Source organism: Mastigoproctus giganteus, chromosome 1 (genome assembly GCF_048544385.1).
Source record: "Mastigoproctus giganteus isolate SK-2022 chromosome 1, ASM4854438v1, whole genome shotgun sequence".
NCBI lineage: Eukaryota > Metazoa > Arthropoda > Arachnida > Uropygi > Thelyphonidae > Mastigoproctus > Mastigoproctus giganteus.
This window is the reverse complement of record NC_143575.1, coordinates 217859652-217885993: the sequence shown is the minus strand read 5'-3', so window position 1 is coordinate 217885993 and position 26342 is coordinate 217859652. Positions and strand designations below refer to the sequence as shown.

Below are 26342 nucleotides of genomic sequence, written 5' to 3'. Positions count from 1 at the left end.
AAAGGTCGTTGTTGTTATTTGGTTTTTAGGAGCATTAGCAACTAAGGCCATATTGCTCCGGGATATGCAGTGGTCATTCCGTGACCTTTCCGCATCCTCCGTACTTGGTGGTGACGGGCTCGAACCCCGGTCTAATCAAGAAGCGTGTGCTACGCACTGCTGCTCCTTCCCACCTGGCTACGGAGGCGCCTTGAAGCAAAGGAAGTATGCGACTATATAAGTGTTGACAAAGGTAAGAGATATTCTTTTGCAAAGCAATTAATTGCTGCTAAATTGTTTAACAAGGAGAACTTTATTATTTTTCGTATGAAAATGCCCATGGAAGAGGTACAGGAGACTACTGAGGCATATCCCGTGATTGAAAGAGAAAAACTTCTTACGGAATTACAAGTTTTCTATAGCAGACACGATCTACACAATTATTGCAAATTAACTGACTTGCTGAAATTCATCTCAGAAAATAATCTAGCTGAAGTTCTTGGTGAACTTACGAAACTCATAAAAGTTCTTTTGACCATTCTGATGACTACTTCAGAGCCTGAACGCTGCCATTCAACGTTAAAAAGAATAAAAACATTTTTAAGGAGCATTATGAATCAGGAAAGGCTAAATGCTCAAGCAATGCTTTCAACAGAGAAAAGCTTGGTCAACAGTGCACCAAACTCGAATGAAAAAGTTATTAATCTATTTTCAATAAATAAAAACCAAAGAATGTATTTTGTTTTTAAATAAAAGTTCAAGTCTGTTTTAATGGTAAATGTCTAGTTAATGTATTGTAGTACTTTTAACTTGCTTATTATCATTACTGTGTATGTCTACATGTTTTATAACCAAGGCAATTTAATGTAAGACGCAGCACCCCCAAACATCAGTCATGAGATGCCATTGTTCTCCACCTCCCTGAGTGTAGTACCACACAGTTGGTATGTTTCTCTTGGGTTACTGCTACTCATATGCAATACTTTGCAATTTTCAATGTTAAACTGTAGTTGCCACTTCTCAGCTCACCTGCCTAACTTTTCTAGATCCTGTTGCAGTAGTATATTATCTTTACTGTTGTTTGTCTGTTGTTTGGTTTTCAGAAACATTAGCAACTAAGGCCATATTGCTCCGTGATATGCGGTGGTCATTCCCTTGACCTTTCCGCATCCTCCGTATTTGGTGTGACAGGCTCAAACCCCGGTCTAATCAAGAAGCATGTGCTACGCACTGCTGCTCCTTCGCACCTGGCTACAGAGGCACACTATCTTTACTGTCATTAACAACCCTGCCAACCTTTGTATCGTCTACAAACTTGAACATTAGGCCTGATATACCTTCATTGATATCATTGATAAATACACATAACAACAATGGATCCAGCAATGAACCCTGGGGGACTTCACTAATAACATTATCCATGTAGAGCGTGTCAATTTATTACCACCCACTGCAGTCTCCCACTCAACCATCCCTTTATCCATTGCAGCAACTTGCCCTTAATGGCATACCACTCCAATTTGTAAAGCAGGCTTCCATGTGCAACAATATCAAAAGCTTTCCTGAAATCCAAGTATATTATATACCTTGAGACCACATTTTAGTATACAGCCAAATTGGTCAGACAAGACTTCCCCTTAACAAACCCATGCTGTGTCTGAACTATTACTGCAGCCTTGTCTAGGTGATCCTGAATCACTTCTTTAACCAGTGACTCGATTATTTTCTCCGGAACAGAAGTTAAACTAACAGGTCTATAATTATTTGTGTCACCATTTGAACCCCCATTGTGAATTGGGGATACATTTGCATATCTTCAGTCCACGGGACCTCCTCTGAATCTAAGGATGCTCTCATAATTATGGCTAATGGTTTGCTAACTTCCCTCGCTGCCTCCTTCAATATAACTGGATAGATTCCATCTGCCCCAGGTGCCTTTTTTATGTTTAACTTCAACAATTTCTCCTTCACTTTGCTCTCCAAATTACAAATTTGAAGAGCAAATTTGTAATTTGAAGATTTGTAACAGAGAGCTAAATGATTTGTATTACAAATCATTTAGCTCTCTGTTAGAGTTTAGTAAACTTCTGTTCTCTCCTTCCTTACATAATTCCTCGTGTGTGAATGTAGATGCAAAATAAGTTTGTCAGCTATCTGAGCAGGATCATCAGTGGTCGAACGATCGATATCAAGTGGACCAATTTGATTCATCCCCTTCCTTCTAGACTTTATATAAATAAGGAAGTTCTTTGTTGTTTTTCTTTGCATCCTTTGCCATAGATTTCTTGTAATCAGCCTTCACTTGCCTAACCTGCTTTGTGACTTGATTACAGACTAACTTATATCTACCATAGGCTTCTGTGTCGCTTAATAATTTATATGCATCCCACACATTTTTCTTCTCTGTCACGAGCCTCATTAGTTCATCTGCATCCATCATCATCGTCGTCATCAAGGGGCTTAGAGGGGAACAGGTACCCTGTGTGTTATCAGACACTCAGTCTAAAACACTGATGGATCCAATATCTTTCTATTACAGAAGATTTAGAAGTCCGGTTGGCCTGCCTCCCTAAAATCCACTCATACACACCTTCTCAATGGTAAGCCCTGTTACGTCACTTAGGTGGCAACGAACGTGTAGAGTGGTTCTCTTCAAGACGCCTAGTCAGCGTGAAGAGGAAAACGCCAAACCCTCCAGCATATGACAGCACTACAAAACAAATGGCCCTCAGTCCCCAGCGGCTTTCACTCCCCCTCTTACGGCAGCGAGAGGATCAGAGTGGAAGCAGGGAATGCTAAGAATCTCTCGGTATGACCAGGCTGCCATGCACGGAAACTGAACTTAGCCTCTTAGAACATCATATCACTCATCGATGAAGACAGGATATTAAAGCTGGAAAAGGAATCAGAAAATGTGAATTTGAATATCATCGGTTTGGCTGAAACAAGAAGAAGAAATAAATCACTTATAAGTTTATAAAGTGGAAATCTGCTGTACACCAATGGAAACAGTGAAAGGAGTGAAGGTGGAGTTGGGTTTCTGGTCCATAAAGATTTAAAAAACAACATTTTGGAATTCAAAAGTACATCACCAAGGGTGTCAAGACTGATACTCAAGATTTCTAAGAGGTACAAGCTAAAAGTTATAATGATTTATGCACCAACATCGAGCCATGGTGATGAAGAATTTGAAGAAATGTACACAGAAATTAAGAGTCTTCTAGACAAGCGGAAAACCCACTACACTATGGTTTATGGGGAATTTAATGCTTAAGTTGGAAAGAGACAAAACAGTGCAGGAAGGGGAACTATAGGAAATTTTGGAATTGGTGAAAGAAATGAAAGAGGCGAAAGACTTGTGGAATTTGCAGAATCTCAAGCATTGTCAGTAATGAACACTTTTTTCAAGAAAAGAGTGAACAGAAAGTGGACATGGAAGAGTCCAAATGGATTAACAACTAATGAAATCGACTTGATCCTCACTAACAGAAGATACATTGTGAATGATGTTACCGTCCTGAATAAGGTAAATCTTGGAAGCGACCACAGAATGGTAAGATGTACACTTGATATAGATGTAGGAAAGGAAAGGAAAAACTGACTCGAGTAAATAATACAAAGGTCTTTGAGATAACAGAAGAGGAGAGGAGAGGAGAAAAAGCAGTATGTACTGGAACTTAAGAACAAGTTTGAGCTTCTGCAGACTGCTCAGGATCAAGATATCGACGAGGAATATTACAACTTTCTGAAAGTGATAAAGCCCAAGAAACCTATAGGGAAAAGGAAATCCAAAGAAGGAAAAATTAGTCAAGAAACACTTGTTATGATGAACCGAAGGCAAAAAATGAAGAGCAAGATAAACACTGACAAGGAAAAAATTTAGTATACTGAGTTATGCAAAGCCATTAGAAAGAGACTCAGTGAGGACATAAGAAGATTTAACACAAGAAAAGTAGAACAAGCATTAAGGGAAAACAAAGGATTTAAATCAGCAACCATGAGCAGTAATACAGAAAGACAAATGATACTGAAACTGAAGAATAGCGATGGTGTACTTATAAACAGCAGAGAAGGCATAATTCAAATAGCAGAAGACTACTATAGAGAATTATACAAGGAGCGAGGGAATGGTGCCAGCAGTGGGGAAGATAGATTGCAAATTAGCAAACATACAGCATACCCGATATTCTCCCTGATGAGGTTTGTTTGTTTGTTTGTTATTTGGTTTTTAGGAGCATTAGCAACTAAGGCCATATTGCTCCGAGAATATGCGGTGGTTATTCCCTGACCTTTCCGCATCCTCCGTATTTGGTGGTGACGGGCTCGAACCCCGGTCTAATCAAGAAGCGTGTGCTACGCACTGCTGCTCCTTCCCAACTGGCTACGGAGGTGCCCCCTGATGAGGTAGAACATGCATTTTTTTTTTTTTTTTTTTTGGTAGTTGTTGGCGCATCAGCTTCTGTGGCCATAATGCACCTCCCAAGGTTTTTGCGGTACTTTGATCCAAGCCCGAGGCAGGATTCGAACCCGCGACCTTTAGGTTGCCAGGCAGGTACTTTACCCACCCGGCTAGCCCGGTCAGCGAACATGTATTGAGGAAAATGAAGAATCAGAAAGTCCCGGGGGAAGATGAAGTTACTGTAGAGTTGTTAAAATTGGGAGGAAGAGACATAACACAAAAACTGGCAAGGCTCTTCACAAAGTGCATTAGAAAAGGTGCGACGCCTAAGCAGTGGAATAATGCAATCATAGTTTTGCTGCATAAGAAAGGAGATAAATCAGAAATTGGAAATTATAGACCAATTAGCTTGTTATCCCACATCTACAAGTTGTTCACAAGGGTCATTACTAACAGATTAGAAAGAATACTTGATGAGAATCAACCGAAAGAGCAAGTTGGCTTTAGGAGAGGATTCTCAACTATGGATCACCTTCATGTAATATCACAGCTAATTGAAAAAGCAAATGAATATAAAACACCATTATGGCTGGCATTTGTGGATTAAGAAAAGGCATTTGACTCCATACAGCATAAGGCAATGTTTCGGGCACGGGAAAGACAAGGCATAGATATCCCATATATTATGATTTTGAAGAAAATATATGAGAATGCTACCTCCTTTATTAGACAAGACAAAGAGATTTTGATTTTTGATTTTGATTTTGGTAGTTGTTGGCGCATCGGCTTCTGTGGCCATATTGCACCTCCCAAGGTTTTTGCAGTACTTTGATCCAAGCCCGAGGCGGGAATCGAACCCGCGACCTTTGGGTTGCCGGGCAGGTACTTTACCCACTCGGCTAGCCCGGTCGGCCAAGACAAAGAGAGTAGGAAATTTAAAATCGAGAAAGGAGTTCGACAAGTAGACACAATATCTCCGAAGCTGTTTACTGCTGCCCTTGAGGAAGCTTTCAGAAGATTAGACTGGTTGCAGAAAGGAGTCAATGTGAACGGAGAGTACCTAAACCAACGATTGGCAGATGACATTTTGGACCAAAGATGAATATGGCAAAAACAGAAGTAATGATGAACAAGTATGCCACAGAAAGGGAAAGAATGATTGAAGGAGCAGTAATTGAAAAGGTGGAGTCATATACTTATCTGGGACAAGTTATTAGCTGTAATAATGATAAATGGCTGGAAGTCAAGAGAAGAATAAATTTTCGATGGATAGCATTCAGGAAATATAGTCACATACTGAAGAGCAATATCCCAGTTTGTCTGAAACGTAAAATAATGAACCAATGTATACTCCCCACCATGACTTATGGAAGTGAAACTTGGGCACTCACCAAAAGAATGGTAGAGAAGCTGAGAACTACACAGTGAAGAATGGAAAGAATTATATTGGGAATCAGACTGTTAGATAAGAAGAGAAACACATGGATTAGGCAGCACACTCAAGTAAAGGACATTCTTATCAAAACTAAAGAACTAAAATGGTCTTGGGCAGGACACATAGCTCAAAGACATGATGACAGATGGACTAAGAAAATAACAGAAGAGGAGGAGCTAGAAGAAAACATGGAAGACAAAGGCGGAGATGGATAGATGAAATTCATCAGTTTGTGGGTAGTAAATGGATGGCCAGTGCTCAAAACAGAAGGAACTGGAAAGTTGCTGGAGAGGCCTTCATCCTGAAGTGGATTGAAAATGGCTGATGATGATGGTGGCAAAAATCTTGGTATGGGCACAATAACAAATAAGTTATACCAAATAAAGCCTGTAATTATGCTTTGGCAGTCTAGTCAGCACAGAGTTCACCGGGAGGAAGTTGTCCTTGCTCAGCTCAACATAGGACACTATCACCTCGTGCATTCCAATCTTCTGAGAGCCAATGATCATCCTATGCATAAACACTATGACACCTTTTTAATAATTCAGAACATTTTAATTAAATGTGCATTGTTTAATAATCGTCATGTCTTTTATGCATCTAACCGAGCCTTATATACTCAGTCAGATTTCATGTGTCAGAAATATTAAAGTTTTTACAACTTATTAATTTATATGATTTCGTTTAAAGTGTTTCTAGAGTTTTAACTCTTAACTAAATTATATTAATTTTACTCTGCATTAATAAATTATTTTATATTATATATTTATTACACCATTTGACTTGGAACACAACAGCCTTAGCTACTATAGTAATGATAATGAAATGCAACATTAAAACTCTAAACAATCAACAAACTTCTGGGCTCAGTGTAAATGTAGTGCATAGCACATTTACACAGTATTCTATGCAAAGATAGCATTGTATTAGAAACACTCTTCCCCCAACCAATTTACTGCATGGAATCTCATAAAATTCACTAAAATAAACTTTTTAAACATTATTTTTAATTTTTAAATTGCTAGAAGTTTTAAAGAATTTTTTATTATTTAAATACATAAAACTGGATTAAAAATAATATTTAAAAAGTCTAAGGCAAAACATGTTAAGTTAAATGGTCTCGAAGCTATTTGGCTTCTCAAATAGTGTTGAAAATGGCACTATCCAGGTGCCTTCTCTAATGGGGAAATGTTACTTAGTGTTCACAGTATAAGAAGAAGGCAACTCATTGTGGAGGATTTCACAATATAAGATGTTATAATAATGATATTGTATGTATAAACTTCAGTTTGTCTTAAAATTCAACTATGTAGTAATGACACAATTTCACTAAACAGTGTCAGGGTAAACATAGTAAAACACACATACTAAAGATGAATATATTTACCTTAAAAAATTTTGATAAGAGTTCTTCTTTCTTTTTTTTTTCCTCATCTTCAAACTGCATTTTTCTTTTTTACCTATAAGAGTAAAATTACTTGTTTTTCCCACTAAAATGACATTTGTATCTACACAATCATTTATTACATAAAAATTCTATATCACACACTTTGCATTTTTTGATGCACACAAACAAATAACTGAACATTTATTTTTCTTAAAAATATAAAATGATCAGAGAATAACGCAGTCCTCTTGATGATATGTCCGTCCATTAGTCAGAGACAAAAACCCATACCATCGGATTCTTCTGGCTCCTGTTTTTCTTTCTTAGAAGCTTCCTTTGATTCAGCCTTGTTTTCTGCATGACCAGTTGTACCATCTGCAGCAGGAGCAGATCCCACACCATCGCCAACATTTGTAATAAGTGATTTCATGTTTACTCCCTAAGGTTCCTTGCAAACAAACAAGGCCAGTGTGGTTACGCATCAACCTTTCATGCTTTGATCAAATCGTTATTTTTTTTTTTTTTCACCTATAACAGTTTTCTTATCATTCAGTATTAGAGCACTATATACAGGGTGTTTCAAAAGTGATGGTCAATAATTTAAAGTTGAACTGTACAGACTACAATATGCAAAAAAAGCCTAGTAAACATGGGTCCTTAAGTGAACTGTTTTCGAGACATTGCACAATTCTAGTTGGGATCCACCACTGACAAGGTGAACTGTACAGAGTTGGGATCCACCACTGACTTGTTTGTTTAGGTTAGGTTAGGTTATGCTCTTTCTCTCCCTTTCCCCTCTCTCAATGCTCTGAGACATTGCAGGCATACTAACACTTGTCAAAGGCTAGTCAACATGGAAAGAGGTTACAACGAAGAGTACTTAAATCCTATGGATTTTTGTATCTAGGGTCATGTAAAAAGCTTGGTGTACACTTCTGACATTAACATAGTTGAAGAATTGTAGTGTTGGGTTGGGTTGGAGTCTTTCAGCAAATTAGAAATGACCCATAAATGCCTGAGAGGATTCGAAACTCAATGCAGAGAAGACTACAAAGCTGTGTACAGATGAAAGAACAGCATTTTGAACAATTTTTGTAACATCCCGTAACATGTAACATCTGTAAAATCCTGTGATGTTGAAACCAAAAATTAAAAATGTATTATCTTATCTAAAGGTGGTATTAATAAAACCACCCTTAGCAAAGGATTCACAGCTTTTTGCTAAACTAGTTCTCCCATAGTCAATGGCAGACCTTAACAGAAAATATGCATTATCTCGAAAACAGTTCATTTGAAAGCCCGATGTTCACAGGGACTTTTTTGCTTATTTTAGTTTGTACTTTTCACCTTTAAATTATTGACCATCATTTTTGAATCACCCTGTATACAAGCTAATTCATCCACAGAAGTCATTAAAATTCAAATTATTAAGATTAAGATTAAAATATAAACACTCAATTATCACTGGATTGTGACCACCCCATCCATAATGGGCTATGCCACACAGCTTTGTAAGCTACAGAAGTGATAATTTGCATGTGGTCACGGAAGTCAAAGTGATAAAGTAGAAGTTATGGGTAGTTTCAAAATAGCATGATTGTGGGAGCTTGTGCGTCGGATGCCCCCATATCGAAAGCATCTGACACACATCTCATCGGTTGCTTGTTTGTTGTTTAGTTTTTAAGAGCATTAGCAACTAAGGCCACATTGCTCGGGGGATATGCGGTGGTCATTCCCTGACCTTTCTGCATCCTCCATATTTGGTGGGCATGGACTCAAACTCCAGTCTAATCAAGAAGTGTGTGCTACCACTGCAGTTCCTGCCCACCTGGCTACGGAGGCGCCTCTCATCAGTTGCTCATGGTCCACCGTGGTCAAGGTGTACAAAGAATGGTGTTGAATGGGTCAAACCATGAATATCCACCTTACGCAAAGGATTACATAAGGTGGATATTTGTGTTGAGCAAAGGGTGCAGTGTGTTGGGCTCAACAGCAGGTCACTGTGTGACAATTCACATCATAATATAATATGGGAAATGAAAGAACAACATCCCAAATGCTCACACGACACACTCAGACATATTAGGTACCACAGCAGATAACCCAAGAAACACTCTCCTCACCGCTGATCATCATCGATGGTGAATGCTGTGTGTCAACAACATGCTGGGTGGACACTAGAGAACTCAAAACAAGCATGCTTGTCAGGTGGGTCCAAATACCTGGTGCAACGCACCAAGAGGTGCCTTTGTGTGTGAAGCAAGCAGTACGAGTCCATGGACCATCATGCATGATGCCCACTATCCAGGCAAGTGGCAGTGGTTGCTTGATATGAGCATGTTTCACTGGCAAGGACTGTGCATGGACAATAGAGGAGAACAATGCAGCCTGCCATGTTTCATTTATTCCAGGACAGAAACAGGATCTTCCAAGATGATAATGCAACATGTCATTGGGCCCTCACTTCCCATTCCAAAGAGTGCGCTGTGATCGCGGAGTCGAACGGACGCATCTGCAAGAAGCTCCACTTGATGTAACCGACGGCAGCAGAGAGGATTTCTTGGATTTTCCGCTTCAAAAACCATTAAACTTGGATTCTACATGCTATATACAGATGAAAACAACTAGTATTATTCAGGCAAGCTTATTAGTTATAGTTGTTTTTAGCTATTGTTGGCTTTTTTAATGCGTTTACGCATAGTACGATTGTTACAGCGCTAGCGATCCTACCATTGCCGATTTCGATACTGCAACACCTCAAAATTCCAAAAATTGGGATAAATTTGTCAATCAAATTAGCTGGATACATGTTATTTGTGAGAGGAAATGTAAATTTCACTTAGTTTAAACATATTCTTGCGTATAAGAGTACCTTTCTTTGTGTGTGACTGTTTTCCTGACAAAACTGGAAAACATTGCATCTTGCGTTTTAATAGGCCCACAACGATAATATACCTTAAATTACTCCCCTGGATATAAGAAACGTTATAATAACAGCAGAATGACTGGCAAAGACCAAAACTCACGGGGAAAAAACTGAAAAATCAAAAAATATCAATCGCGATCCTAACTTGAAGGACCTGCCTGATTGTGGGATACAGGCACTAAACAATGAATAAATCACAAACGAAGACTTAGAATCATGCCACCTTAGTGTAAAAGAGGCTAGAAAAGGCAAAAACCAGGCAGAAAATACAAATCAAAAGGAGAATGGTAATTTAGAACCACAGGTAACAAAAACAGAGGAGGAGAGGAAATTTCAGCTTATAAATCAAATAGAGGATCCCATAAGGCAAATTAAAGAAATGAAACTGTTCCTAGAAGAGTTTCTTTATAAACAGACAAATAGGATTACATCTACAACAAGATTGCAGATAGTGAACTGCTGGTCTGTTTTGGAACATAGAGTGGTTGAACTTAAATACAGAAAACAAAGTATTGAAAACAAAAGTAGAAATGGTGACTGAAGAGAAGAATAATTATAAAGAAATAAATACTTTGACTTGTGCCCAAGTAGCAAGGGCCACCAAAGCAGATTCATCACAAACTAAACAAACCAACCAACAACATTATTTTTCGTCGTAACTGAATCATCTGGAGAAACAAAATTATAACGATGAATAACCTCATCATGGGTATAATTAATGTCTCGGTAGAGATCTTTATATGCAGGCCATCCACCACTGATGATTCTTGTACCTGACAATATTCTCTTTCTTATAATTGATAATAGAGTTGTTTTATCTCTATTTTCTACCGGAACTAAAAAAAACATAGTTTGGTAATTCTTTCGAATGCACCAAAAACCCATTGTGTTCCTATTAGTCGTCCTCTATTATTTTATTATTAGCTATACGATGCAAGGAAGCCTGAGGCTTATGCTGCACCAGCCGAAAAAAAAAAAAAAAAAAAAAATTCTGAATTATTGAGAGAGAGTGAGAAGTAGAAGGGAATCAACAAGAAAGAATTACCCTATAATCTTGAGAGAGGCGGCAAGCGAGTGCATTGAACCACTGAGGCTGGTTATGCGAGCATCACTAGACTCTGGGGAGATTCCCTTGGATTGGAAAAGTGCAAATGTATCTCCCATACATAAGGGTGGCTCTAAAAGTGAAGTGGGAAATTATCGACCTGTCAGTCTGACTTCAGTAGTAGGGAAAATCATGGAGGCATTGATCAAGGGTGGAATTCAGGATCATTTGGATCGAATTGAAATTCTCAAGGATACTCAGCATGGTTTTGTAAAGGGAAAATCATGTTTAACAAATCTGGTTCGCTATTTCGAAAGGGTCACTCACGAGCTGGATTTAGGGAATAATTTCGACATTGTTTATTTAGATTTCAGCAAAGCTTTTGACTCAGTCCCACATGAGCGGTTGCTTTATAAGCTGGAACAGGTTGGAATCACTGGGAAAATCCTTAGATGGATGGAAGGATGGCTTCAGGGCAGGAGGCAGAGGGTTGTGATAAATGGCTATTCCTCAGATTGGGTTGATGTAAGAAGTGGGGTTCCCCAAGGATCAGTATTAGGACCACTGTTGTTTTTAATTTTCATAAACGACATTGATGAAGGGATAGAGGGCGTGATGTCTAAATTTGCAGATGATGTTAAAATTGGTAGAGTAGTTAATGATCACTGTCAAGCTGAGCTTCTTCAGAGAGACCTCGATAGACTTCAAGAATGGTCAGAAAAATGGCAGCTGTGCTTTAATCCAACAAAGTGTAAGGTATTACACCTGGGAAACAGTAATCCCAAAATAACTTATTCACTTGGTGGAGTTCAACTAAACCCAGTACTGGAGGAAAGGGACTTGGGTGTTACGATACGGTCAGACATGAAATTCTCTGAGCATTGTAAACAGGTTGCAAGGAAGGCCCATGGTGTCCTATCGATGATCTATCGAACTTTTGCAAGTAGAGATAGGGACGTGATAATCCCATTATATAAGGCCTATGTTAGACCACACTTGGAATACTGTGTTCAAGTATGGAGACCGCACCTAAAGAAAGACATCGAGCTTCTTGAAAGGGTGCAAAGAAGGGTAACTCGCCTGGTGAGATCGGCAAAAGGGCGTCCTTATGAAGAAAGACTTCGAATATGTGGGTTGCAGAGTTTGGAAACTAGACACCTTAGAGGAGATTTGATTGAGGTGTTTAAGGCTCTGAGAGGCATCAGTAAAATGAATGAGGACAAAATTTTCAAGATTATAAATGATGCTAGAACTAGGGGACATAAATTCAAGTTACGCGGGGAAATGTTTAGATTGGACTGCAGGAAGTTTTATTTTAGCCAGCGAGTTATAAATTACTGGAATAAGTTGCCTTCATGGGTGGTAGAGGCCGACAGTTTGGGGAAATTCAAAGGTCATCTGGATAGTACTTTCGGGTAAGGGAAGCGCATAGGATGATAGGATTAATTTCCTTTTTATTTAATTTTTAATTTCATTTTATTATTTTTATTTATTTATTAATTATTATTATTTATTTATTTAATTTTTGTTTTTATCATTGTTTTGTTCGGATTTTTTTTTTTTTTTTTTTTTTTGGCTGGTGCAGCATAAGCCATAGGCTTTCTTGCACCATACGGCCGTTACTAATACTAATACTAAAGAGAAGAACGATGATGATATCCAGCTCAGGACCCTGCGTATCGCAATCTCAAACTCACCAGGTGTGAGTCCCTGGGGTTATATATTTTCTTTTGAAAAATGCTCATTCATCAATTTCAACTTCGATAGGTATTCCATTTTCTGAAATCCCCCTAGTTAACTATCTTAATCAATTACTGATATCATGCAGATCTCCCTCAGATCTTTGCATTTTCCAATAACAATGGAAAATGCAAATGAATTTTTTTTATTGATATTTAAATGAAGAGCAATGCGATCTCGAGACCAATCTTACGACCAGAAGTATAGAAATAATAAATTTTGAGATAACGCTAATGTACTATCATTAAAAAATGATTTATGTCTAATACTCTTTGTTTTATGGCAAGGTTTCTTACAACCCCATCTAAACATATCAGTTTTACAGTTACTTTTTGTTAACCGCATTTCAAGTTTGCAAACTTCACCAAAAGCTGTACTTTGCAAAATGTGATTTTTCGCCAACAAAGAAATCAAGTAATTAATATTGCCACTGCATAAATTCATCAACTCCGTTAAACGGTAGTTGTTAATTTTGACTTCTTCAGAATAAACTGCATTTGATATGCAATTTGGAGGTTTTTGTCTGGACATAATGTAGGGTCTTAAAATTTTTTATGGCGGCCATTAATAAAACATGCATAAAAATAAAAGCGATAAAATAAGCATGAAGCTTTCAAACCAACGAGTCCCTTTATATAATTTTGGCTTTAATATATACTCAGTGCATTTATTTTATCTATTAGTGTCTGTGTACTTATTTTTAATAAAAACTTTACTTATTTTGACTGTGTTTCGTCGGTAGAAGCAATATTTGGTAAAACTTTAGTATCCAGTACCCCCTGGCCATGGGCCAATGACTGGTTTTTGCTTGAATCCTTCCTATAGTCACATAAAAACGTAACCTTTTTTCACTAAACAAAAATTAAAGTCGATTAAAACATGACAACTCTTATAAATTATTTCTCTCATTCTAATTACAACTATTTTTCTCAGTTCACATCCTTCACTCAACCATCTGTTTGTCAAGTAGCATAACATGAGGAGTTAAATTTCCGCCCAATATGTACACTGGTGTTCAAAGAAAGTGCATCACCCCTTAAAATTGTAACTGCTGTACGAATAACATAAGTATATGGCAACATTTGTTACAGATTGCATCAGATAAGACTGACACGCATAGATGACGTAATATTGCATCAGCTGTTACTTTCAGCTATATAAGCACTCTCTGCAAGAGTTGCAGTCATTCCTTGATTGTGTCAGGATGGCGAGTACGTGCAGTTGAAGCCACGAAAAAAAGAGTGCTATCGTTGCTTTACATAAGGATGTTCTTCCCATCATATTGCTTATAGAGTGTCTTGTAATCAGTCGACAGTGAGTAGATTTTTTCCAAACTCAAGAATACTGGTTCTGCTGATAGGAAAAAAAGGAACCGGACACAAATGAGTCTCTATGCCAAAACAAGATCGCTTTTGAAGCACTTATGCCTTAAAAACTGTAAAGCTTCTTTGTCTGAGCTGAAAAGAGAATGGGAAGAACATACAGGAGTGGTGGCAAGTGCAGTAACAGTCAGAAGATGCCTCTTCAAAAATGGACTCTTCAAAAACGATTCACTGCAGACGTGAAGAATACCATCCAGACTGTATGGGGTCTACAGTGAAATTCCCTACCAGCCAAATGATATGGGGGTGCATTTCGTATCGCGGAGTAGGTCACCTGCAGTTTATAAAAGGCTATATTGGAAGGCAAATTGCTGCCAACTATTAGAAATCATTTCAACCTGCCAAGTAACCGCATCTTTCAGGATGATTCTGCTCCTTGTCAGTAGCGTAGGAACACCTTGGCATTGGGGCAGGTGCCAAGGACACCGGTATCAGAAGGGCGCCACTGACAGCTCACATCAGTTCCGTGCCAAGCTATTTTGACACCTGAGGCTAGCCTCGGGTGTCAAAAGAGCTGATGAAATGGCACCCCTAAATGATGTCCCATCAAGATGAGAGCAGGGGTTTAAAAATTAATTTTTGCCAAATGGCATGTTTTCAGAGGGCAATTCAAGCCTGCATGCATCCTTAAATCTGAGTACACACTGCATAGCAGCATCGATCTATTAGCCGTCCAGAACGTAACTCTGAAGAGACCAATCAGGCGATCACTTCATCAGTGCATGCTCGAATGCATCTTCTTCAGGTTCCGTATTCAATTTGAACATTGTAGACCAACATTTTCCAGCCAATTCTGTCTCTTTCTTTGTGAAATAGTTCTTACGTCATAAGATCCCCTATCCATTCTTTGATGCTATCAAGCCACTTTTTTTCTTTGTCTTCCTTTTGCTCTTTTGCCTTTAATCTTTCATTGCAGGATTCGTCTCTGCAGGTCATATTGTGGGTCTCAGCAGGTCATATTGTATAATAAGCCCGAGGTAGGCAGTCTTTCTCTTTGCAATTGCAGTTAGTAGTGTCCTTGTGGTTCTTGCCCTCTTAAGGATCTGCTCATTGGTGACACGATCTGTCCATGGAATTTTGAGCATTCTTCTGAGCGTCCACATCTTGAAGGATTCCAGTTTCCTGATTACTGCATGACCCAGGTCTCACATCCTACTCCATGTGTAGCATTTGGCCATTCGATATCTTTTCTGGAAATCCACTTTTGTGTCACAGAGGAAGTTCTTAAGATTCTTAAATACCAATTCTGCTTCTAATTTCTGTGCCTTGGTCATTATTATTTGTAAAGATCTTCCCTAAATATTTAAAGCTACTCACTTGTTCAATGGAGGAGTTGCCACAGCGTATTTTGATTCCAGGCTAGGTGTTTACTTATGACCATAGTTTTGATCTTTGGCATTAATTGTTAAGCCTATCTGCTCAGAGGAGGATTTAACGGCGAGCGCACTGGGCACACGCCCTGGGCCCCAACTTCTGAAGGGCCCACACAAAACCCCAACTTTATACGCAAAACCCCAACAAATTAGTTGAACTAATATGTTCAACTATTAGTTCAAAACTTTGTGATTATTATTATGCTTTTATTAATTATATTATACATATATTATATTCACATTTTATTGGAAATAAAACATTAATAGTACATAATATTTTTTATTTATTTAAAAAAATGGTTAACATGTATTTTCATTTTCCCTGTCTCTCTCTCTTTTTTAAGGGGCCCAATATTTTCTTCTGCGCCCGGGGCCTCAACCAACCTTAATCCGCTATTGTATCTGCTCACTGCTATTACCACTTTGTTGAGGAGTGTTTGTAGCTTTTCTTCTGAGGTTGCAATGAGAACAGTATCGTCTGCGTATCGCAGGTTATTGATAACTACCTGCGAATTCTAAAGAAGGAATTACAGTAATTCCTTCTTTAGAATCTTGTATTAAATCTATAATGGCTTCAGCATAGAGGCTGTACAGCATAATCAAGAGGCCTTTCATGGAGTGGCTTGTGAGGCTTATCTTTTTTGGTATGGGAATAAAGATGGATCTCAGAAATTCAAGGGGTAGTTTCCCTCCATTTAGGACATTATCGAAAATATTAAGGAGCTGTTGTTTTCCTCTTGCTCCGAGGCATTTGAGCATTTCGGCTGGGATGTTATCAATGCCAGTTGCTTTGTTATTTTTCATTAATTTAATCACTTGATCCAGTTCTTCCATCAGAAAGTCTTGATGTTTGCCTTCTGTTTGGGTGTTGTCATTTCCTAGTTTTCTGTCATCCTCGCAGTATAGTTCCCTCAGATATTATTGCCATCTATCCTTTTTCTGTTTGTCAACAATTTCCCTGTTGTTTTTATCGAGAATGTGGTCTCTTGCACGGTCTTTCCTGATGTTGCATAGTTCTCACTTCTTTGTGGACTAGATGTTCTTATGCTCATTTTGCAGATATTCAATCCTTTCACGTCTCTCCTCCATCCATATCTGTTTATTCTTGCTTATTTCCGTTTTAATCAAACTGTCACACATCTTATATTTTTCTACATATTTGTTCTTAAAGTTTTTCCGGTCCATTACAACTCTTAGTTGGCCAGGAAACAGCACGGACCTGAATCCTATAGAGAACTGTTGGCATCATGTGGAATCTGCAGTTGCCAGAAAGAAACCAAAGACTCTCTGTGAACTTCAGGAAGCCATAATTCTTGTTTGGAACCATGAACTATCAGCTGATTATCTTCAGAAATTGATCTTATCAATGACTCAACGGTGTGCTGTTGTCATCAACTAATATTTAGTTGAACTGCCAGAAGCGGTTCAACTAAATATTAGTTTGCACCTGGTGAACTTTTCATTTTGTTTTCCATTTAAAATGATGAACTGAAGCAAACTGAGGGCTTCTGATAAATTTCAGCCAAATTGTCGTGTTTACCAAAACTGTTGTATAAAGGTTGCAAATGCTCATTTTGGAATATTTTAAGAGCACCTGTCAAATATTACTTAGCTTTGCCTTAACTATTAATAAATATCTTTTGTTTATATTTCTATTTGTGATGCTAGTCATTAATGTAACATACCATCACGAAAAAGGGTTAGAAATGTGGTTAGAAAAGTTCCTAGGTGATGCACTTTTTTTTTTAACACCACTGTATTTCATTATAGCAAGGTATGCTTTAAATGCTAATAACTCCAATGATTAACTCTGAACGAAAATCAGTCATGCATTTTGATCAGTTGGGACATCAAGGCATGTGGGATTTTGGATACTCTACTGCTAAAAAAATAACTGTGTATTTAAAATTTAAAAATCAGACAATAGGTATCACTTTAACAATAACTATCAGACAAAAACAAAAAGGTATCACTTTAACACTTTGATTAGGGGCTTTGCTAAGGTGGTGTAAACAGGTTAAAACACAAAAACTATGACATATAAGAATGTATTAATTATTTATTTCCTGCTCTTTTTTTTTTTTATTATAGTGAAGTATTACTAAAATTTTGAGAAAAAATATTTCAACTTTTCAGGGCCAGGCGTGCAACTATGCCTTTTGCCAGTGACAAAATAAAACTAAAAATTAGTCCACTGTGAGGGATTCCTGGGCTCCAGTCCCTATTATTATTAGCCATATGGTGCGAGAAAGCCTGAGGCTTATGCTGCACCAGCCAGAAAAAAAATTTCTGAATTACCCCGAGAGACAGAGAGAGAAAGTAATTGACCCCTGCTTGTAATTTAAAATTGTTAATACATCGAATATTTAGGTGGTTCTTCAATTACCTAAATATTAAATTACCTGATATACCTTCATGAAGGTATATCAGGCTTAGTGTTGAAGTTTGCAGATGATACAAAGGTTGGCAGGGTTGTTAATGGCAGTGTGCTACTGCAACAGGATCTAAAAAATTTGGGCAGATGGGCTGAGAAGTGCCAACTGAAGTTTAACATTGACAAATACAAAGTACTGCATATGGGTTGAAGTAACCCCAGAGAAATGTACCAATTGTGTAGTACTGCACTTAAGCTGGTAGAAAATGAAAAAGACCTGGGAGTAATTGTGCAGTTAGATATGCAGTTTTCTGAGCTATGCAGACAGGCTGCCAGGGCAGATCATGGGCTTTTGTCAATGATATACAGGAATTTTGCTAGCAGGGAAAAGGAGGTGATTGTCCCTTTGTATAAGGCAATGGTCAAGCCAGGATTTGAGTACTGCGTACAGGTCTGGAGGCCTCATTTTAGGAAAGATGTAAATTTGCTTGAGCGTGTACAGAGAAGGGCAAGAAGGTTGGTGAGGGGAATGAAGGGATCGTCTTACCAAGAGAGAGACTTTTGTTCTGCAAATTGCAGCAGCTGGAAACTAGGCACCTGCGAGGTAGTAGTAGTGGCATGTGATGCAAGAAAGCAAATGTATGAGCTTATGCAGCATCAGCCAAAAAAAAAAAAAAAAAAAAAAAATCACACCATTCCCTCCAAATGCCTGTCCAGTTCCTCCTTAAATTTATTCAACCTATCAACTTCCACAACGACAGATGGAAGTTTGTTCCAGCAATTAACCACCCGCTGGCTAAAGGCAAATTTCCGCACATCTATTCTACATCTGTCTTTTCTTAATTTGAATTTATGCTCCCTTAGGTTCGTAATCTGAACATGTGGAAGGATCCCAACAGAATTCAGCGTGCTCAACCCATTCAAGGCCTTATATACCTCAATCAGATCACCGTGCAGGTGCCTAGTCTCCAGCCACTGCAATTTGCAGAACTTAAGCCTCTCTTGGTAAGAGGATCCCTTCATTCCCCTCACCAATCTTGTTGCCCTTCTCTGTACACGCTCAAGTAAATCTACATCCTTCCTAAAATGAGGCCTCCAGACCTGTACGCAGTACTCAAGGTGTGGCCTGACCATTGCCTTATACAGAGGGATAATCACCTCCTTTTCCCTGCTAGCAAAATTCCTATATATCATTGACAAAACCCCATGACCTGCCCTGGCAGCCTGTCTGCATTGTCAGAGAACTTCATATCTGCCTGCACAATTACTCCCAGGTCTTTTTCATTTTCTACCACCTTAAGTGTAGTACCACACAGTTGGTACGTTTCTCTGGGGTTACTTCTACCCATATGCAGTACTTTGCATTTGTCAAGGTTAAACTTCAGTTGCCACTTCTTAGCCCATCTGCCCAAATTATCTAGATCCTGTTGCAGTAGCACACTGCCATTACTGTCATTAACAACCCTGCCAACCTTTGTATCATCTGCAAACTTCGACATTAAGCCTGATATACCTTCATCAATATCATTGATAAATATACAAAACAACAGTGGACCCAACACCGAACCCTGTGGGACTCCACTAATAACATTAGTCCAAGAAGAGCAGCACCCATTGATTACCACCCTCTGTCTTCTCGCACTTAAACATCCTTTTATCCATTGTAGAAACTTACCCTTAATACCATTCTGCTCTAATTTGTACAATAGTCTTCCGTGCACAACAGTGTCAAAAGCTTTCCTGAAATCCAAATATATGATATCAAAATTATTTTTTTCATACGGTTCCTTTGTAACCACATCATATCCTATCAAATATGTCAGACAAGACTTTCCCTTAACAAACCCATGCTGTGTCTGAATTATTGCTGCAGTCTTGTCTAGATGATCCAGCAATGCATCTTTAACCAGCGACTCCATTATTTTACCTGGAACAGAAGTTAAACTAACTGGTCTGTAATTACTCGTGTCACCCTTCGATCCCCCTTTGTGAATTGGGGATACATTTGCACATCTCCAGTCCGTGGGAACCAACCCTTAATCCAAGGATGCTCTCATAATTATGGCTAAGGGTTTGCATAGTTGCTTTGCCGCCTCCTTTAATATAACTGGATAGATCCCATCCACCCCAGGTGCTTTTCTTATGTTTAACTTCAACAATTTCACCTCCACTTTGCTCTCAGTTATTACAAAATCATTAAGCACACTGCTACAATTTGATAACCTTCTTCCATTTTCAAATTGTAATAATTCCTCACGTGTGAATGTAGATGCAAAATACTCATTCAGTTTGTTTGCTATCTGAGCAGGATCATCAACAGTCGAACCATCGATGTCAAGTGGACCAATCATATTCATCCCCTTCCTTTTAGAGTTTATATAAGTAAAGAAATCCTTGCTGTTTTTCTTAGCATCTTTTGCCAAAGATTTCTCGTAATCCACCTTCGCCTGCCGAACCTCCTTTGTGACCTGATTACAGACTAGCTTATATCTGCCACAGGCTTCTGCGTCACCTGATAATTTATATGCATCCCATGCATTTTTCTTCTCTGTCACGAGTCTCATTAGTTCATTTGATAACCATTTAGGCCTAAACCTTGAACGATATTTCTTAATCGGTATATAAAGTCTAGTAGCTTCCACGATTAATTCTTTGAATGCTTCCCACTTAGAATTTACTGTTTGTAACATCATCAGTTGATCCCACTGTTCAGAATTTAAAAACTGTCTGAGACCACTGTACTCCCCTTTACGGAAGCAAAAACCCTTTCCTTTACCCCTGACGGTAGTTACCTCTTTGAGTAAATCCCACTTCAGCACACTGTGATCACTGCCACCTAGTGGTTACTTTATCTGCAAATTCTTAATACACGAATGATCACTGCTGATAACCAGATCAAGAGTGTTACTTTCTCTGGTTGCCTCTCGAACATGCTGCTGCAGAAAACAATCATCCAATAAATCCACAAAAGTCTGACTAGTGTGTGAGTGACCAACCCACAAGTTCCAGTCAATATCTGGGAAGTTAAAATCTCCCATTATAAGACATTCTGATTTACTGGCCCACTCTATTTCTCTGTACAATTGTTCATTGTACTCATTCAAGTCATTAGGCCTATAAACTGACTCAACAGAGCACTGTTCATCTATATTAACTGGGTGCACTTCCTTTGATTTTATGTTTTTCTTAACAGCATAACACCCCCTCCTTTTCTGTCCTGTCTATCCTTTCTGTACACATTGTACTCCCCAAATTCCAGTTCTGCATTCCTTATATCTTTGTGACACCACGTCTCTGCTATCCCAACAATATCCGCCTTTGATGTCTTGACCAACACTTCAAATTCATCAAATTTATTTACTATACTTCTAGCATTGGTATACATGCAAGCATACATGCTCCTATGCCTATTCCTTGTTACCCTAACACATCCCATATACCCAACTATTCCAGGATGACTGCCATCCGTCCCTGAAACCCCCAACACCCCTCGCTCCAGGTCGCTTCTTATTCTAATAGAAGTCGTGCAAGAATCACCTTCACCTCTGCCTGCGGTTACTGTTAAACTATTAGTCTTTGTATCCCCCCAAACTAGCAGTTTTCCGACCCACCTAACACTGCCTCGATAGCATCAGCAAATATTCTTGCACCCTTTCTATTTAAGTGTATCCCATCCCTGTAGAAGCAATCTCTCCTGTAGTTGTAGTAGTAGTAGTAGTAGTAGTGGCACTTGATGCAAGAAAGCAAGTGTAGGAGCTTATGCAGCATCAGCCAAAAAAAAAAAAAAAAAAAAAATCACACCATACCCTCCAATTGCCTGTCCAGTTCCTCCTTAAATTTATTTAACCTATCAACTTCCACAACGACAGATGGAAGTTTGTTCCAGCAATTAACCACCCGCTGGCTAAAGGCAAATTTCCGCACATCTATTCTACATCTATCCTTTCTTAATTTGAACTTATGTCCCCGTAGGTTCGTATTCTGAACAAGTGGGAGGATCCCATCAGAATTCAGCGTGCTCAACCCATTCAAGGCCTTATACACCTCAATCAGATCACCGCGCAGGTGCCTAGTCTCCAGCCACTGCAATTTGCAGAACTTAAGCCTCTCTTGGTAAGAGGATCCCTTCATTCCCCTCACCAATCGTGTTGCTCTTCTCTGTACACGCTCAAGCAAATCTACATCCTTCCTAAAATGAGGCCTCCAGACCTGTACGCAGTACTCAAGGCGTGGCCTGACCATTGCCTTATACAGAGGGACAATCACCTCCTTTTCCCTGCTAGCAAAATTCCTATATATCATTGACAAAACCCCATGACCTGCCCTAGCAGCCTGTCTACATTGCTCAGAAAACTTCATATCTGACTGCACAATTACTCCCAGGTCTTTTTCATTTTCTACCACCTTAAGTGTAGTACCACACAGTTGGTACGTTTCTCTGGGGTTACTTCTACCCATATGCAGTACTTTGCATTTGTCAAGGTTAAACTTCAGTTGCCACTTCTTAGCCCATCTGCCCAAATTATCTAGATCCTGTTGCAGTAGCACACTGCCATTACTGTCATTAACAACCCTGCCAACCTTCGTGTCATCTGCAAACTTCGACATTAAGCCTGATATACCTTCATCAATATCATTGATAAATATACAAAACAACAGTGGACCCAACACCGAACCCTGTGGGACTCCACTAATAACATTAGTCCACGAAGAGCAGCACCCATTGATTACCACCCTCTGTCTTCTCCCACTTAACCATCCTTTTATCCATTGTAGCAACTTACCCTTAATACCATTCTGCTCCAATTTGTACAGTAGTCTTCCATGCGCAACAGTGTCAAAAGCTTTCCTGAAATCCAAGTATATGATATCAAAATTATTTTTTGCATCCAGTTCCTTTGTGACCACATCATAATAACCAATCAAATTTGTCAGACAAGACTTTCCCTTAACAAACCCATGCTGTGTCTGAATTATTGCTGCAGTCTTGTCTAGATGATCCTGCAATGCATCTTTAACCAGTGACTCCATTATTTTACCCGGAACAGAAGTTAAACTAACTGGTCTGTAATTATTCGTGTCACCCTTCGAACCTCCTTTGTGAATTGGGGATACATTTGCACATCTCCAGTCCGTGGGAACCTCCCCTGAATCCAAGGATGCTCTCATAATTATGGCTAAGGGTTTGCTTAGTTGCTTTGCCGCCTCCTTTAATATAACTGGATAGATCCCATCCGCCCCAGGTGCCTTTCTTATGTTTAACTTCAACAATTTCTCCTCCACTTTGCTCTCAGTTATTACAAAATCATTAAGCACACTGCTACAATTTGATAACCTTCTTCCATTTTCAAACTGTAATGATTCCTCACGTGTGAATGTAGATGCAAAATACTCATTCAGTTTGTTTGCTATCTGAGCAGGATCATCAACAGTCGAACCATCGATGTCAAGTGGACCAATCATATTCAGCCCCTTCCTTTTAGAGTTTATATAAGTAAAGAAATCCTTGCTGTTTTTCTTAGCATCTTTTGCCAAAGATTTCTCGTAATCCGCCTTTGCCTGCCGAACCTCCTTTGTGACCTGATTACAGACTAGCTTATATCTGCTACAGGCTTCTGCGTCGCCTGATAATTTATATGCATCCCATGCATTTTTCTTCTCTGTCACGAGTCTCATTAGTTCATTTGATAACCATTTAGGCCTAAACCTTGAACAATATTTCTTCATCGGTATGAAAAGTCTAGTAGCTTCCACGATTAATTCCTTGAATGCTTCCCACTTAGAATTTACTGTTTGTAACATCGTCAGTCGATCCCACTGTACAGAATTTAAAAACTGTCTGAGACCACTGTACTCCCCTTTACGGAAGCAAAAACCCTTTCCTTTACCCCTGACGGTAGTTACCTCTTTGAGTAAATCCCACTTCAGCACACTGTGATCACTGCCACCTAGTGGTTCCTTTATCTGCAAATTCTTAATACACGAATGATCACTGCTGATAACCAGATCAAGAGTATTACTTTCTCTGGTTGCCTCTCGAACATGCTGCTGCAGAAAACAATCATCCAATAAATCCACAAAAGTCTGACTAGTGTGTGAGTGACCAACCCACAAGTTCCAGTCAATATCTGGGAAGTTAAAATCCCCCATTATAAGACATTCTGATTTACTGGCCCACTCTATTTCTCTGTACAATTGTTCATTGTACTCATTCGAGTCATTAGGCCTATAACACACTCCTACTCTTATCTTTGCTTTTGCAGTGCTTATGTCACACCAAACTGACTCAACAGTGCACTGTCCATCTATATCAACTGGATGCACTTCTTTTGATTTTATGTTTTTCTTAATTAACAGCATAACACCTCCTCCCTTTCTGTCCTGTCTATCCTTTCTGTACACATTGTACTCCCCAAATTCCAGTTCTGCATTCCTTATATCTTTGTGACACCACGTCTCTGCTATCCCAACAATATCCGCCTTTGATGTCTTGACCAACACTTCAAATTCATCAAATTTATTTACTATACTTCTAGCATTGGTATACATGCAAGCATACATGCTCCTATGCCTATTCCTTGTTACCCTAACACATCCCATATACCCAACTATTCCAGGATGACTGCCATCCGTCCCTGAAACCCCCAACACCCCTCGCTCCAGGTCGCTTCTTATTCTAATAGAAGTTGTGCAAGAATCACCTTCACCTCTGCCTGCGGTTACTGTTAAACTATTAGTCTTTGTATCCCCCCAAGCTAGCAGTTTTCCGACCCACCTAACACTGCCTCGATAGCATCAGCAAATATTCTTGCACCCTTTCTATTTAAGTGTATCCCATCCCTGTAGAAGCAATCTCTCCTGTTAACAAGTACAGTCCAGGCTGAAAAAAATTCTACCCCTTGAGCCTTGCACAATCTTTCCAGGGCCGAATTGATCGACAAGGCTCTCATCATATACTCCCTCCTATCGTGTCTGGGCAGAATTGCAGACACTTTCAAGTTCAACCCTAATTCTCGGCTTTTTTTCAACAGTGACCTGTACTTGTTGAGTAATTCTGCCGGTTAACAAGTACAGTCCAGGCTGAAAAAAATTCTACCCCTTGAGCCTTGCACAATCTTTCCAGGGCCGAATTGATCGACAAGGCTCTCATCATGTACTCCCTCCTATCGTGTCTGGGCAGAATTGCAGACACTTTCAAATTCAACCCTATTTCAAGGCTTTTTTTCAACAGTGACCTGTACTTGTTGAGTAATTCCGCCGGTCTCCTACTCTTAATATCATTAGTGCCAACGTGTACAACTATATCACCTTTTGTGCCCTTGAAAGATGATATCCGCTCTACAACGTCATCAACCTTTGCCCCTGGCAGACATACCCTAGTCCTGTTCCACCTATCCTTTTTACAAAGGATGTTCCCCGTTTCCAAAGGATGTTATACTGTATTAATTTATTTCTGTATTTTTTATTATAGTGGAGTGTTCATAGAATTCTATAAAAATACTTAGCAATCCGACAAATACTGTACCTCGGCGCCTACGTCTAACGCGCAATTATTCTTTGCAATACACGTATTAGCAAAATAATAAATTACAAATACTACTCCAGTCTTTCTTTCTCCTCCCCCGAATCCATTATTATTTTTAATTGGCCTTAGCAACTTCCATCAGAACAATGACGACAACTGTATTAATTTAAAATACGACTTACCTTATATAGATTAAATGAACACAATAAACAGCCAGAAAATACTACAGTATTTGAACTATAGCAGCCCGTTGCATAGTAACAAAACCAAATAATTCTCCCTTACCTTCATTTCCAAAAGCATCCGTCAAGAGGCGCTGTATTCAATAAATTTAGTATTGTACAGAAGAAATCAAGAAATAAATGCATCACTGAAGGCGTAAATTGGGTAAGGCAAATTAGCATTAGTAGATGCATACAATGCAAGAAAGCAAGCTTATGCAGCATCAGCCAAAAAAAAAAAAAAAAAACCCTCCCATTTGTTCCAAATATCTGTCCAGCTCAGCCTTAAATGGCTCGCATTTTCGATCTGTGGGCCAATGGTAAACTAATCATTGAAACAAATTCACCATGGGCGCTAAATGCAGTAAGCAAAGCTTCGACATAACTGAATTTATAATATTCATGAAGAAAAGCAAGGTGACGGAGATTTCAAGGACCTGGGAGTCATCACGGAACAAGTAAATACATGAATTGTGTTAGGCTAACTAGAGTAAGAACAGGTGCATGTATATTTGAATGTACACCAATGCTAGGAGCACAGCAAATAAATTTGATG

At 38.9% G+C, this 26342-nt stretch overlaps 1 protein-coding gene across 1 annotated transcript in view; it reads right to left on the bottom strand.

Moving 5' to 3' along the window:
- LOC150091527 (dynein regulatory complex subunit 2-like) overlaps window positions 1-25851 on the bottom strand; it is a 149629-nt gene extending 123778 nt beyond the window's left edge. Inside the window, exons 1-2 of the mRNA XM_090384347.1 lie at window positions 25748-25851; window positions 7201-7273 (exon numbers count right to left, since the gene is read on the bottom strand). Of these exons, the coding sequence (XP_090240473.1) occupies window positions 7201-7260 (60 nt within the window). The 5' untranslated portion in view covers window positions 7261-7273; window positions 25748-25851. The remainder of the gene's footprint in view (window positions 1-7200; window positions 7274-25747) is intronic.
- Window positions 25852-26342: the final 491 nt, after the last annotated feature.